Source organism: Oryctolagus cuniculus, chromosome 6 (assembly GCF_051225735.1).
Source record: "Oryctolagus cuniculus isolate XC-2025 breed Fujian yellow rabbit chromosome 6, ASM5122573v1, whole genome shotgun sequence".
Taxonomy (NCBI): domain Eukaryota; kingdom Metazoa; phylum Chordata; class Mammalia; order Lagomorpha; family Leporidae; genus Oryctolagus; species Oryctolagus cuniculus.
The window spans coordinates 4,593,437-4,608,216 of NC_142872.1; the positions used below are offsets into that span (position 1 = coordinate 4,593,437).

General features: G+C 55.5%; 1 protein-coding gene across 11 annotated transcripts in view; it reads right to left on the minus strand.

Annotated features, from left to right (window-relative positions):
- Positions 1-14,780, minus strand: part of EPB41L4A (erythrocyte membrane protein band 4.1 like 4A) — a 214,476-nt gene that overhangs the window by 1,933 nt on the left and 197,763 nt on the right. For all 11 annotated transcript variants that reach the window (XR_016235026.1, XM_008248402.5, XM_089334778.1 and 8 more), the window contains 4 exons: positions 3,807-3,854; positions 3,263-3,331; positions 2,075-2,185; positions 1,847-1,928 (listed from right to left, as the gene is read on the minus strand). Coding sequence is in view for 10 of the 11 variants with exons in the window: in XM_008248402.5 (XP_008246624.2) it covers positions 1,847-1,928; positions 2,075-2,185; positions 3,263-3,331; positions 3,807-3,854 (310 nt within the window). In the remaining variant the exon portion in view is untranslated. The remainder of the gene's footprint in view (positions 1-1,846; positions 1,929-2,074; positions 2,186-3,262; positions 3,332-3,806; positions 3,855-14,780) is intronic.

Consider the following 14,780-nt stretch of genomic DNA (forward strand, 5'->3'; position numbering starts at 1 on the left):
ATGAGGCTACTGGCTATACTCGCAGAGGGCAGCCTCACATGTGATGGTCGGCACTGTCCCTCTTAAGGAAGCAATCTTCTGTCTGTGCCATGACCAGCATAATCTGTGTCCAGGTCAGCCTAGGCACACTGGGGAGGGAGGCAGGAGGATCAGAGACGCAGTGGGAAATGTGTGGGTTCCCTGAGCTGCCTTCTGCATAACAGGGAAAGTGAGGTGCAGGCCCACCAGTGTCGTCATGTGGCTCCTGCCCCTGGCCACAGCACCTACTCACGGCAGCCAAACTGCTGCCTCCTTTTGGCACTTGGACTAAAAGTCCTGGCCTGTGGGTCCTGTGTTCTCTGCGCTGCCCAGCACCAGCTCTCCTGCCTCTGGGTTCTGAGCCACACAGCCAGCTACCCAGGCCTGGGTCTCAGCTTCCTGTGCCGCTTTCTGGGAGGGTCTCTGACTGCCCTGTGTGCCTGCAGTGAGCCCACTCTGCACTTACAGGCCTTGGATCTTCATCAGCTCAGCTGGTTTGATTATTCTGTTTCCTTTTATAGACTATGTGTGTAGGCCAGGGTCAGCAAAAATTTTTTGCAAAAGGCCAGATTCTGGGCCACATCCTGCCCGTCACATATGACAGGTGCAGGTCTGAATGCAAAGTCTAAACGTCAGTCCTGGAAATGCATCTGAAGTGGTGCTATCAGCACTGAGTAGACACCTGTTGTTTTCTCCTGGACCCATTCCTTCATGTGCCGTGCAGGCTGGTCAGCTGCCTTGCCCACTGCTCAGATGGGCATTTGAGCTCAGGTGTCCCTTCCTTCCTCCAGTCTTTGGTCACAACTGCGCCCTTCCCAGCAACTGCTCTGGCTGGAGAGAGCCACCCTACCTCACCCAGAGTCAGCCGTCTCCCAGGAGTGCCCCTTCGCCAACAACAGCCACTTGGTGAGTGTGGCAAGTTGAGGCCCGGCCTTCTAGTCTCGCCGTGGACTCAAGGGTAGTCTCAGTTCCGGTGTCCCCCGGGGGTCAGCCCGGGACTCCCCTGGGACTCCCCTCCACCCACACCAGCGTCCGCTGTGCAGCACCCCTTCCCAGCAGGCTGCCGCGAGTGACTCTCCATCTCCCAATCTGGTCCTAGGGAACCTACGCTACACTGAACCAGCACGCGCTCTTTTTAACGGCCCTTGCTCGAGTCACTGGGCAAGCAAAGGGCGTCAGAGCAGACACCGCCGGCCGGATGCTCGCCCAGGTGGCCGTGGGCTGCCCGAACTTGCCTACAGAACTGCCCGTGCTCATACATCTGTATGGGCAGACACGGGAGCCGTGACTGAATTTCCACAGGATCCACGGTCCGGACGATGAAACCCCAGCACTGCACACAGTGGGCTGACCCTGTTCAGTCAAGGTGTCACCGGCATTGTGGGATGGCTGTTTAGGCAGGCGTGAAGCCACCTACCTGCTTCATTCAACCCCCATTTTTTCCATCTTAACTAAAAAATGCCCCATGAGAGATGACGTCAGACACCGGGCTGGACACGTGAGCTACAGCACTGCCTGGCCCTGTTCACTGGGCTCTAGGTTCATTCTGTTCAGGCAGCAGTGCTGCTCTGCTGTGCCCCCGACAGCCCTCCTTAACCTCGTCTTTAAACCTTAGAATCCTGGCTCTCCTGGCCTTGGCCTTGCCCGGGCTTTGGACCACTTTAGACCCCACCCCACGGCCAGCTCTGCTCTACGGGGTGCCCTGGTTCTGGATCCTACACGTCCTGGTAAAACATTCTGGGAGGGAGCGAGTCACGAGCGCAGCTCTCCAGAGCTCAGAGGCCCCTCAGCCTGCAGCCTGTGGCCTCTCGGACGTCTCGGCACCCACCTGATGAACCGTGGCGCCTCCAGCACCCTGAGCGTCCGAGGAGCGCGTCACCGGCAGAGGCGGGACCAGGTCTGTCTTTGCACTACAGAGAGAGTTTTAGGGGTACCAGAATCAGAATCCAAGCAGGAACAGGGCTCCTGGGCAGATACAGAATGCTCTGGAAAGTTCTTTCAGACTGGGCTGCTCTGCAGCACCAGGGCACGGACGTGCTCAGGGCTGCCCACTTACTTGACCTCTGAGAGAACCGACCGCTCTCCATCCGAACACTGGGACCGGCGGTACTGGCGGTGACTCCGTGGCGAATGTGAGTGCCTGATGCGGACAGGGTCACCCTGAGTCCTGAAGGGACAAACAACCCCCGCGGGCGTCAGAGCAGGGCAACGGGCAGCTCCTCCTTCCCTGGACTGAACCACAGAGGAACCACCGCTTCTAGAGGCGTCTCACAATCCGACCCAGCCTTCGAGGCTCCAACGTCACAAGGTAACGAGAGGAGAATGCGCCTGTGACCACGCATGAGAGCGGAGCTCTGCACAGACCCTGTATGCACAGGTGTGTGTATTCACAGAGCCCCCAAACTTCAACTGAGGTAATTCTGCCAGTGGCCTGGGAGGAAGGGCCGCAATGCAGACGCGAAGCAGCTGATCACTGGCCTGTCTCAGGAACTTAAGCTTTGCTTGAAAATTGCCTGGAGAGTAGATGTTAAATATTCTCACCACACATACACACGCACGGGCAGCTGAGGTGATGAAGCGGTAGCTTAATTCCATGGTTTCAAAATGTACACATCAGAACGTGTCATGCGCCATCACTATGTGTGGCTGCTGTACTGACAGCTAACAATAACAAAGTTCAGTCTCTTGCCTAAAGATCCACGGGTGCCAGGGAAGGCTGGGCTGGAACGCAGCAGGGGTGCAGGAGGGGAGAGCAGTGAGCAGGCCCTCACCCTCTGCACCCGGACGGCAGGACGGAGGGCACACAGCTGTGCTGCAGCCACCCTGGCCGCTGACAGGGTCCCGCTCTGCTGTCAGGAAGCCTCATCAGCCCTGTGACCTCCCGCATGACAGGCACCGGCCTGGGCTGATGTCGCGGGGTTTTGTGGTAAACAGTTCTCTTGGTGTTAAAATAATGAGTACAAATAAAGTTTGTAACTAATCACTAAAAAATAATCTCAATTTAATACTGACAATCACCAAATGCCCTCCTGCACCTATCATGGACAAATGGGCGGCTAACAGTCGGCTAACAGGCTCGGTGGTTGTCATTGGTGTCACCCCACCTTTCCTACCTCCCTCCCAACACTCACTGTCAATTTTAGTTAACAACTGAAACTCCAAACACTGCACGAGCACACCGGAGGGTCTGAGCGGACACTCAGCACTAGAAAGCTTTTGGGGGAAGACTCAGAACCAGACTCACTCCACTTTAGTGTAGGGGATCTCCTTCAGTTGCTCTTCCGATAAGCCAGAAGGGTCCACGAGCTCCTTTCTGGAAGGAAATCAGAGTACAAGTCGCGACACTGGCACACACCTCTCACCATCTACAGGTGCGTTTTCCTTCTCCCACCTTGTCCGAAACACAATGTTTGCAAAACAAATAGAAATCTAAGCCAAGAATAAAGAGGTCAACCTTGAATCCCCTTGACCCCTCCTGCCTTTTTCCCACTGTTCCACATCCAGACCCCAGCCACCCCCCTTCCCTGTGAAACGCTTGCTTCTCTGCCCTGCCTGGCTGTCGTTGCTTCTGAATTTAATTTTCTCGAGGTTCACTTGTGAGCAGGTGAGCCACATGGCCTCAGGAGAGGCACCAGGGCTGCCTGTAGGTGCTGCCAGCCTGGTGAGGCCACCCCGCCAGTGCCACAGAATGACGAATGAGACGCAGCTCCCTCCCCAAGGACAGGTCTCTCTTGCAACTGTGTTAAAACTCTGGGCTTTAAGCAACAGGAAGGGAAAGCGGTACTCACTGGATATGCTTCCATAACTCTTCTTTTGCTTGGATGTCAGGACTTCTCCTGCAATGGAGAAAACAACACTCATCACCCACCACGCTCCCAGCCAGCTGGCTTCCTCTCCAGCCGGGCCTTTCTCATCCGCAGCCCCAGATGAGACGGGGGGAGGCTGGGCCGGGGGAGCTTCGTGGAGGCTGGCATAAAGACAACAGGTATGCTTTCTACAGCCATACTAGCGCTGTGTCCAACACAAGCGCTCAGAGCTGCAGGGCCACACGCAGTGTGGCCACCGTGCGTCCATCCAGACTCCATGACTCTGAGAAGCCCAGCACTAGCTGTGACTCGCCAATAGAAGCAACAGCCACAAGAGAAGGCAACCAGTGGGGTGCCACGTGGCAGCTCGTGAGCCCGGGGTCCAGCTCCCATGTCCCATCTGACAGTGCATTTCTGCAGCACTACCTGGGCTCCAAATGTTGGAGGTCACCTGGCTTCTGCTCATGCTGCTACTCTGTCTCCTTAACTGTCAACCCCACAACCCCATAAATCCCTTCCCCAGGAACTACTGGAGAGGAAACTACACCTCTATGCTTCAACTTCTTAGAATAAGAAATCCAGGGGCTGGCGTTGGGGTACACAGGGTTAAAGTGATGCTTGGGACTCCTGCATCCCATATGGGACCGCCAGGTCGAGTCCCAGCTGCTCTACTTCTGATCCACCTCCCTGCTAATACACCTGGGAAAGCAGGGAAAGATGGCCAGGTACTTGGGTCCCTGCCACTCGTGTGTGAGGTCCGGATGGAGTTGTAGGCATCTCCTTTGGCCTGGCCCAGACCCAGCCACTGTGGCTATTTGGGGAGCGGCTGGAAGATTTCTCTCTCTCTTTCTCTCTCTCTCTCTCTGTGTGTGTGTGTGTGTGTGTGTGTGTGTGTGTGTGTAAAACTCTGTCTTTCAAATAAAATAAACATTTTTTAAAAAGAGTGAGAACCACTTAGCCAGCATTCATTAGCTCATACTCTCCCTGGCATTAACCATGACTCCCCAGTGTGGCAGTAAATACCAGGGATCTATTATCACCGCCTCCTTGCCACACAATGATTTCCCCTCCCTAGTGAGAACATGATCGGCTTCCACCAGTGCCTTCAAGAGAACAGGGGTCTAAACAACAGTCCCAAGGAAAGACCCAGACCCTAGCAATGAAAATGCCCAGAGCAAGCTAAGCCAATGACACTCTGGGGCTTCATCCCAGGAATCTGCCCGGCACGGGGGCTCCAGAGCACTGGCGGCACACGCCACCGTCTCCCTCAGTTCGTAAGGGCACCACTGAGGTGTTCAGTTAGTCCTTCTGAGTCGAAGGAATACAATAAGCTACTTTCTGGCCACTGAATCAACGAAGCGGGTTTTCCTCTGTAGGGAAAAGAAACCTGTCTAAAGAACTCTCAATCAACTCGGCAGTCAGAGCATGGAAGCGGGGTAGGGGATAAGACCTGGGTCTCATTGTTCAACACTGATTTTGTTTTTGTAGGAATAAAACTGCATCTTTGGGAGGATTTCCTGTGTGGAATCTACTTTTCCCACATCTCCTGGATTCACGAGACAGTACATCAACCCATTCACTGGATGACACAGTCAGAGAAGGCACTAACATTAAAAAACCCAGGGAGTCACTCGGACCCAAGGCAGCGAGGGCTCAGTGGAGACACCAGATCTGACCTGGTCAGCTCAAAGTGTTACACAGCATAAGTTAACAGCCTTCTCAGTGGCACAGTGAGCTAAGCCGCCCCCTGCGATGGTGGCATCCCCACTTGGGTGCTGGTTCAAGTCCCTGCTGCTCTACTTCCAATTCAGCTCCCTGCTAATGCACCTGGCAAGTCAACAGCCCTGCCACTCACATGGGAGATCCAGATGGAATTCCTGGCTCCGGGCCTGGCCCAGTCCTGGTCGTTGCGACCATTTAAGGAGTAAACCAGCAGATGAAAAATCTCTCACTCCTTGTCTCTTCCAACCTCTCTGTAACTTTGCCTTTCAAAGAAACAAATCTTAAAAGAAAAAGGAGGGCCAGCACTGCAGCTCACTAGGCTAATCCTCTGCCTGCGGTGCCGGCACCCTGGGTTCTAGTCCCGGTTGGGGCACCAGTTCTGTCCCGGTTGCCCCTCTTCCAGGCCAGCTCTCTGCTGTGGCCCGGGAGTGCAGTGGAAGATGGCCCAGGTGCTTGGGCTCTGTACCTGCATGGGAGACCAGGAGGAAGCGCCTGGCTCCTGGCTTCGGATTGGCACAGCACGCCGGCCGCAACGCACCAGCCGTAGCGGCCACTTGGGGGGTGAACCAACGGATAAAGGAAGACCTTTCTCTCTGTCTCTCTTTCACTAACTCTGCCTGTCAGGAAAAAAAAAGATAAAAAAAGAAGGCTGTTTCACTGACAATCATTCTTACTTCAGGAAGGTGCAACAGGGAGGCAGGGTACTTGCTGTCTTCAGGCTGTATGAGGGTCTCTCCCCCTCAGTGCTGCTGGCTTGAATAAGGCTTTCTGGAGGCACTGTCCTGTGCACTGTGAGACGCCCGATGGCGCCGAGGCCTCTACCCACCAGGTGCCAGTAGCAAAGCCCAACACCACCACCCTGTGACAACCGCAAACGTCTTCAAGCGTAGCCAGATGCCCATGGTGGGTGGGGGACTTTCCCTGGGTAAAAACACCAGTCAAGGGAGGCCTTGGAAGTCAGCGGCCAAGGCTAAGTGGTGGAAGGGAGGGGCCAAGTGCTTGTCTAGATCCATTTCTGAACACTGAGGTGTCCTGGGAGTAAGTGACCTGAGACAGGAACTCAGCCTCAGCAGAATGGGGAGCGTGTGCCAGGGCGTGGCTGACGCTGCAGGAGGAGCGTGTGCCAGGGCGTGGCTGACGCTGCAGGAGGAGCGTGTGCCAGGGCGTGGCTGACGCTGCAGGAGGAGCGGTGAGATTCTGAGCCAAATGCTCCCTCAGGGCGACAGAGAAGGAGCACACGTGATGAGGGCCAGCAGGGCAGGAGCCCCAGGACCACCACCCCTGGCCCAGCGGGAGACCTGGTGAGCTGAACAGCACACGGAAGACTGCAGACGACAGAGACTGCTGAGTGTTCAAATCATAGGGCTTCTATGTTTCAGAGATCTACTTTATTTATTCAGAGACAGAGCCGGAGATCTTCCATCTACTGGATCACTACTCAGATGGCTACAGTAGCCAAGGCTGGGCCAGGCTGAAGCCAGGAGCCCCAGCTGGGTCTCCCACATGGGATCAAGCACCCAAGTGTTTGAGCGTCACCTGCTGCCTGGCAGGCTCATGAGCAGGAAAGCTGGGTTGGAAGTGGAACAGCTGGCCCTCCAGCCATCGCTCTGACATGGGATGGCGGCTTTGAAAGCAGCCGCTTAACCCGCTGCGACACAATGCCAGCCCCTGCAGGCGCCTTTATTTTCTTATTATACCTCTGTATCCTTTCTAATGAGAATTTATTTTACAGTAAGTATCGGGAAAAATTAAGGGTGTTTCCATGTATTCAGCTTTCAATTTGTAGTTCCACAGAAAATTCTGTAATTCTACAGGAAATGCCTTTCACTCCCCTCCCACAAGAATCCGCACGAGGGGACCCAGCTTGAGGGACAGCATCAGCCCTTCAGCGTAAATACTGCTCCTGAAAGCTTCAGGGGCTTCGTCTGCGTTTTGAGCTCTGTAGCACAGGATGTGTTTTCACAAGATGGAGTTCTGTAACAACCAGCAGTTTCAAACAGCACTAAGGCAGGCCAGCGTTCCAAAGATTAAAAAATGCCGATTTCCCGCGACTGCCCAGCCACCTGTGTCTCAGCTCGGCAAACACAAGCCACGCACTAATGAGCAGTGTGTTATTTTTAGGCTCTCATCTGCACTCATTTAATCAGAAATGTGGAATAAATTCATGATCTGCAGGTCAATATCATTTGTGGCTGTAGACAGCTGTGGGACTTTCAGCCATTTTTCTTCATGAAAAGGTCCTTAATTAAGCAGGTACTTAAACTCTCCGAAGACAACGGAACCTTGAGTTATACCAGGACATAACATATATAAGAAATAAACAGGCAGTCCATTATTACCCCGTGTTTTTCTAAAGCAGCCCTCAGCCACATATGACACAGATATTTCACTTTAACCACGGCGCAGTGGCCCAGCAAACCAGGCCCTTGCCTGGGACACACACGCCCCATGTCGGAAAACTGGTTCATGTCCTGCTCCTCCCCTTTCAATGCGGCTTCCTGCTGATGCTCCTGGGCAGCACCAGGTGGTGGCCCAAGTGCTTGGGTCCCTGGCACCCACGTGGGAGACCGGATGGAGTTACAAGGTCCTGGCCTCAGCTTGGCCGAGCCCTGGCTGTGTGAACACCCGGGGAGTGAACCAGCAGATGGAAGAGTGATCTCTGCTTCTCTCTACCACTTTGCCTTTCCAATAGAGAAGTAAATCTCCTAAATACAAATGAAAAGTAAAATCTTGAGTGGCATTTGGCTTCTATTATTTTGTAGTTCTTATACTGAGCACCGTTCTAAAAGGAAGTTTAGACTGAAAACGTGTAAGTTTACCAGACGGCTTGAGGAAGTCAAGGCACCCCTGAGTGGTCAGGGTAAACAGGATCAGGAGATGCCGTGGTCCTGGCCTCCCTTCTCTCCAGACCACAGGAGCCTGCGGGAGCCCCAGCCCAGCCAGCCCTGGGGTGCACAGCCAGCAGCTCCGGGAGAACCCCTGTCACATGCTCCACACTTCTGTTCTGTGTTCACCTGGGAAACCACTTTGCCCTGACAACTTCATCTTCCGCGTCGCCGGTGTCTATCAATAAAAAGAAAAACCAGAAGCCACTGCTGCCAGCAGGGGGAGCCCACGCCACTCAGGTGGAAGGAGGGAAGGCACTGTTGGCCGACCAGGCCCTGCCCCACAAGGCAGGCACCCAGGCTCCACCCACATGGGAAGGCTGACTTTAGGATGGAATCGGTGACCGGCCCTGTAGCTGAGAAACGCGCTGGACGGAACTGTACCCTACGTTTCACCGGACCACGGGCTGTTGCACTTCCCCTTACTGCTCTTAAGGACAGAGGGTCTGTCTGTGCTGCCCTGTACCTGCGCCGCTGAGTCTTGAACATGCTTTCTAAGCTCTAAGTGGGGATCTGGAATACCCGGAGGGAGTAGCACGGTCCCACACATCCTGGGCCTCAGTGGGTCCTTCCATTTGGGGAGTCTGTAGGCCCTGCGGTAGGGACTTAGGACTACAGGAGTAACTGAGATGGGTGGACTCCTGCGTCTGGAGAGTACACGGGCCACTCCTCAGAGCCCGCTGTGGCTGACTGGGCCGTGGGGGCTGAATGCCCAGACGCCGATCTCAAGGCCTTCGCGGCCGCTGACCCGGTCGACTCCCTTCACCCCTTCCCCCTCCTCGTCTCAAGGGGAACCAAGCGAACACTTAAGAGTCGCTGAAGCCAGACTGAGGTGAGGCTCAGTGTGTCACAGGCACACAGCCGAGCACGCGTGACCTCGGAGCACAGCACCACAGGCGCACGAGGTGCCGAGACGAGACTGGGAGCCCCGGAGCCAGCAGGTCTGACGACAGCGCCCCAGACATCTCCTGGCCGACAGCCCTCGGAAAGGCAGGGCCTGTGTGCTGCGGACAGAACAATCCACCGCGGCTCGGCTGCCCGCCCGACGTCTCCACGCGACTGCTGTCTCGGGTCTGGCCTGGCCCAGCCTGGCCCAGGAGAGCGGCAAGGCCTCTCCCGAGCTGAGGGCTCCTACCTGCGTCATCACTCCCCCCACACTGCTCTCTTCCAGAACAATGCCCCCTCCCTCATCACTTCTGAGCTTGGACCACCACCCGCCCAGCACCGCCCGCCCCAGCACCGCCCGCCCAGCACTGCCTGCCCCAGCACTGCCCACCCAGCACTGCCTGCCCCAGCACCGCCCGCCCAGCACTGCCCGCCCAGCACTGCACACCCCAGCACCGCCCGCCCCAGCACCGCCCACCCAGCACTGCACGCCCCAGCACCGCCCGCCCAGCACTGCCCGCCCCAGCACTGCCCACCCAGCACTGCCCGCCCAGCACCGCCCGCCCAGCACTGTCCGCCCCAGCACTGCCCACCCAGCACTGCACGTCCCAGCACCGCCCGCCCAGCACTGCACGTCCCAGCACTGCACACCCAGCACTGTCCGCCCAGCACTGCCCGCCCAGCACTGCACGTCCCAGCACTGCCCACCCAGCACTGCACACCCCAGCACTGCCCGCCCAGCACTGCACACTCCAGCACTGCACACCCCAGCACCGCCCGCCCCAGCACCGCCCGCCCAGCACTGCACACCCCAGCACCGCCCGCCCAGCACTGCACACCCCAGCACCGCCCGCCCAGCACTGCACGCCCCAGCTGCTCTGTCGCCTCCCCCGCTCTGCCCAGGCTGCCCGGCCCTGGCCGCTCCTCCTCACATGGCCACGTTCTTGTCTGTCTTCTCTGCACCCTGGCCCTATCGGCCATCTAGCCAATTAATCAAGGTCAGTTACCAGGCATCCCCAACATCTGCTCCATCTTTCCATGGCTCATTTAAAAAAGAAGTTCTGGAAAGCTACACTTCAGCTCTCACCGGGGTCACCCCGTGCACTGCACTGCTCTGATCTGCTGGAGCTGACAGCTTTATCGCGGAACCGAGACTAACGGAATGTTGAGAGGAGACTTTAAAGTTCCAACAGGTGTTCTTCCTGGTCCCCATGGCGCTGAGAGAGGCAATACCTGATTGGACGGTACCTCTAGCCTCAAAAGAATATTCCTGAACTCCTGCTTGTGGCCAAAAGGGAGTACCTGAGAGGTGCCTTCCACCCTCCACCCTTTAAAGCAGCTGCTTCCACACTGGGCGGCAGGTGCAAGGGCCGAGACACCCGCCCCCCCAGGAGAGGAAGGCACAGGTGACGGTGCCCAGCCTCCCCGGCCCCCGGCCCTGCCTGGTGCATTTTCCTAACGTTCTGGCAGCAATGGTCTCACGGAGCTCAGGAGCCTGAGGGCACAAGCTGAGGCTGTTGATGAGACTGAAATTCAGGGCAACAAGGGCTGCTCCAGGACCCCAGAGCTCTCCTGTGTGGCTGAGTGTGCTCACTGAACAGCCACAGGCCAGACTGGGAGGCCTCGCGGGGAGGAGCCGATGCAGGCCGAGAGCTGGCAGGGACCTCGAAGATGGGGACGCCGGCCGGTCACCCATGGTGAAGACAGAACCTGCACAGCCCCACCGTACGACAGCGTGCAACCCAACCTTGCAGTCAAGAGGATTCAACAATCATCAGCCTGCAGGAAAAAAACCTGACCCTTCCTACGAAAAGACAGCAGAAGCCAGGCCTCCTACCACAAACCTTCAAAATACAATACAACGGACTGGACGTGTCAGGACAACGTAACCAACAATCTGCAGGGCGTGGGGCGGGGAGAGCAGTCACCAGAAACAGACTTTGAAGAGACTGGGAGGTACGCATGTGAATGCTTTTAAAAACACAAATTCCCAAAACCCACGCCGAACACCTTGCAAATGCGAACAGCATCACATGCGTTAGAGACGGGTTTGCAGCTGAAAACATCCCACAAAAAACTTCCAGGTAGAGACAGTTTCACTGGTCAATTTATCAAATATTTAAGGAACTCTTACAGAAAACTGGAGGAAGGGACATTTCCCAAATTAGTGTGAACCCTTTAACCAAAAACCTGACAAAAATGCTCCAAGAAAATAACAAGGACCGGCGCTGTGGTGTAGTGAGCTAAGCCTCTGCCTGCAGCGCCAGCATCCCATGTGGGCACCGGTTTGTGTCCCGGCTGCTCCACTTCTGATCCAGGTCTCTGCTATGGCCTGGGAAAACAGCAGAAGACGGCCCAAGTGCTTGGGCCCCTGCACCCATGTGGGAGACACGGAAGAAGCTCCTGGCTCCTGGCTTCAGATCAGCACAGCTCCAGCCATTGCCTCTCAAATAAATAAATAAATCTCAAAGAATATTACAGATAATATTCCTCATCAATATAGAAAAAAACCTTAACAGAGTAATGTCAAACGGAATTGAGCAATTCACAAACGGGACAGAACAGCACGACCATGGGGGTCTCATGCTGGGAATGGCAGGATTTCTCTCTAAAACCGCATGAGTGCAGCTCTTCCAGTCACCTCAACGGACGCAGAAGAGGCTGATCACAAAATGAGAATGCAGCCTGACGCTCGGGAAACCGGGAGTGGAGGGCTGGCCCTCGCGCTCAGGCTGTGAGGTGCGCCAGGGCGAGCGCGCCATCTCACACTTCCACTCAGCGTCCCAGCCAGCACGAGTGGAGGCCGCGTGGCAGTGAGGGAAGAGATGTAGATAAAAGGAGGAAGATGGGAAATCAGGGAAACTCCTCTAGTCACAGCAATAGAGCTGCGGCTGTAGAGTCCCCGAGGTTACCCCAAACAGGGCAAGACCCTAAGGGAACTTAATAAGGCAGCAGGACAGCAGATACAATATCGTAAAAACCAAGTTTTTCTACACGCTAGCAGATTTTAAAACATGCACTTCACAATACTATTAACATATTACTAGGGCTACATGTAACGGAGTACTGTAAATGCATAACTCTGAAACTGAAAGGGGTAAAGGATAAATGGATGGGTGAGACATTCACCTTCTCCAATGTGACCTACAGAGCCAATAGAACCCCAGGGTAATGCCCACAGTCTTCTCTGGGGGACGAGCAGTACAAACTGACAAGCTGACTTGGGAATTTACAGAAAAATGCAAAGGACCTAAAACAGCTCCAACAGTTTGGAGAAGTTTACTCTGCCCGATTCCAGTCCTCCTGTGAAGCTCCAGTAACCAAGACAACGTGGTAGCTTAGAAACAGACAAGCAGATCAATGAGGCAGAATCAGCCCAGGGACAAGCGGTCCACGCATTCCCAACAACGGCCCTCGGCGGCTCGGTGAAGGTCTTCTCAACCCACGGCTCTGAAATAAACACGGGGAGGATCTCTGTCTCCAGCTCACACACGGAACAGTTAATTCTCCACGCGTCACCATCTGCAGAGCCGTGAGACAGATACAACACCACCTCTGTGACCCAGGGACAGGCGCACACTACTCAGATAAAAGAAAAAGTTATAAACGGAAAAGCAAGGTACACTGGTTCTGCACCACCATGTAAAATGTTGGCTCAGCAACACGAAAAGGGAAATCATAGCCTGGAAAGACGTATTCGTCTGACACACAAAGGAGTATTTACATCCAGTCTTCAAAGAATTCTACGAAAAAAAAAAAAAAACACTACAAATAAATAATTTTAAAAGCCCAATTAAAAGTGGGCAATAGGCCGGCACTGTGGCTCACTAGGCTAATCCTCCACCTTGTGGCACCAGCACACCGGGTTCTAGTCCCGGTTGGGGCACCGGATTCTGTCCCGGTTGCCCCTCTTCCAGGCCAGCTCTCTGCTGTGGCCAGGGAGTGCAGTGGAGGATGGCCCAAGTGCTTGGGCCCTGCACCCCATGGGAGACCAGGAGAAGCACCTGGCTCCTGCCATCGGATCAGCGCGGTGTGCCGGCCGCGGCGGCCATTGGAGGGTGAACCAACGGCAAAGGAAGACCTTTCTCTCCGTCTCTCTCTCTCACTGTCCACTCTGCCTGTCAAAAAAAAAAAAAAGTGGGCAATAACTTGAACAATTAAAAACTACATATATATGATAAGCAAAAACACGTGATCCACATCGCTAGTAACCAGGAAATACTAATGCAAACCACAAGGAGACACCACCCCACGCCTACTGCAAAAGCTAAGATGAGCAAGAAGAGAAAACCAAAGACGGAAGACCTGCGTGGAGCAGGCACTCATGCACCTGCTACCGCCAGGTGCCCCGGAGCACGGGCTCTGCACTTCCGGGAGACCAGGCTCCCACAGGTAACCCCTGCTTTGACCAACTTCTGTTACAGCGAGTGACAGGTCGGTTGGGGCAGTCGTGAATACTCCAGGGGGCGCCCTCTGCTTTGCAGCCACCACAGCTTTTCCAGGACAGGGAAAGCCACGCTCTGCAGTGTCCCCTAGAGTCCCACGCATGCAGAGGGCTGGGGTTAACCTCATCTGCCACTCACAGCCCGCCTCCCCTGCTGGCTCCCCTGGGGCTGCCCACCTCCTCCCTGCTTTGTCTCTGCACCAACTCCTGACATCCTCCCACTCCCCTCCCACTCCCCTCCACTGCCTTCCACTCCCCTTCCACTCCCCTCCACTGCCCTACACTCCCCTTCCACTCCCCTCCACTCCCCTCCACTGCCCTCCACTGCCTCCCACTCCCTTCCACTGCCCTCCACTCCCCTTCCACTGCCCTCCACTCCCCTCCACTGCCCTCCACTCCCCTCCACTCCCCTTCCACTGCCCTCCACTGCCTCCCACTCCCCTCCACTCCCCTTCCACTGCCCTCCCACTGCCCTCCACTCCCCTCCACTGCCCTCCACTCCCCTCCCACTGCCCTCCACTCCCCTCCACTGCCCTCCACTGCCTCCCACTGCCCTCCACTCCCCTTCCACTGCCCTCCCACTGCCCTCCACTGCCCTCCACTCCCCTCCACTGCCTTCCACTGCTTTCCACTGCCCTCCACTGCCCTTCCACTGCCCTCCATTGCGCTGAGTCACGAGTCCCTCCTGCCCCTCACCACAGCCACCGTCCAGATCTCGTGAAGGGGTCCATGGTGTGAACAGCTCACCTTAAGCAGACAGTGGGGTTGGGGTGTCTAAATCTTGATGATGCAGAGATTTAAATACATGCATGTACAGGTTCATACATGTGCGCGTATGTATACATGCACGTGCACACAGGCATGTGTGCATGCATAGATGTTCATGTGTGTGCACATTCATACATATGTGCATGCATGTATGTATATGTTTATATGTGTGTATTTGTGTATGTATAGGTGTGCACACATGAGTATGTGTGTGTGTGTTTATGTGTATGTGTATAAATATCTGAGTATATG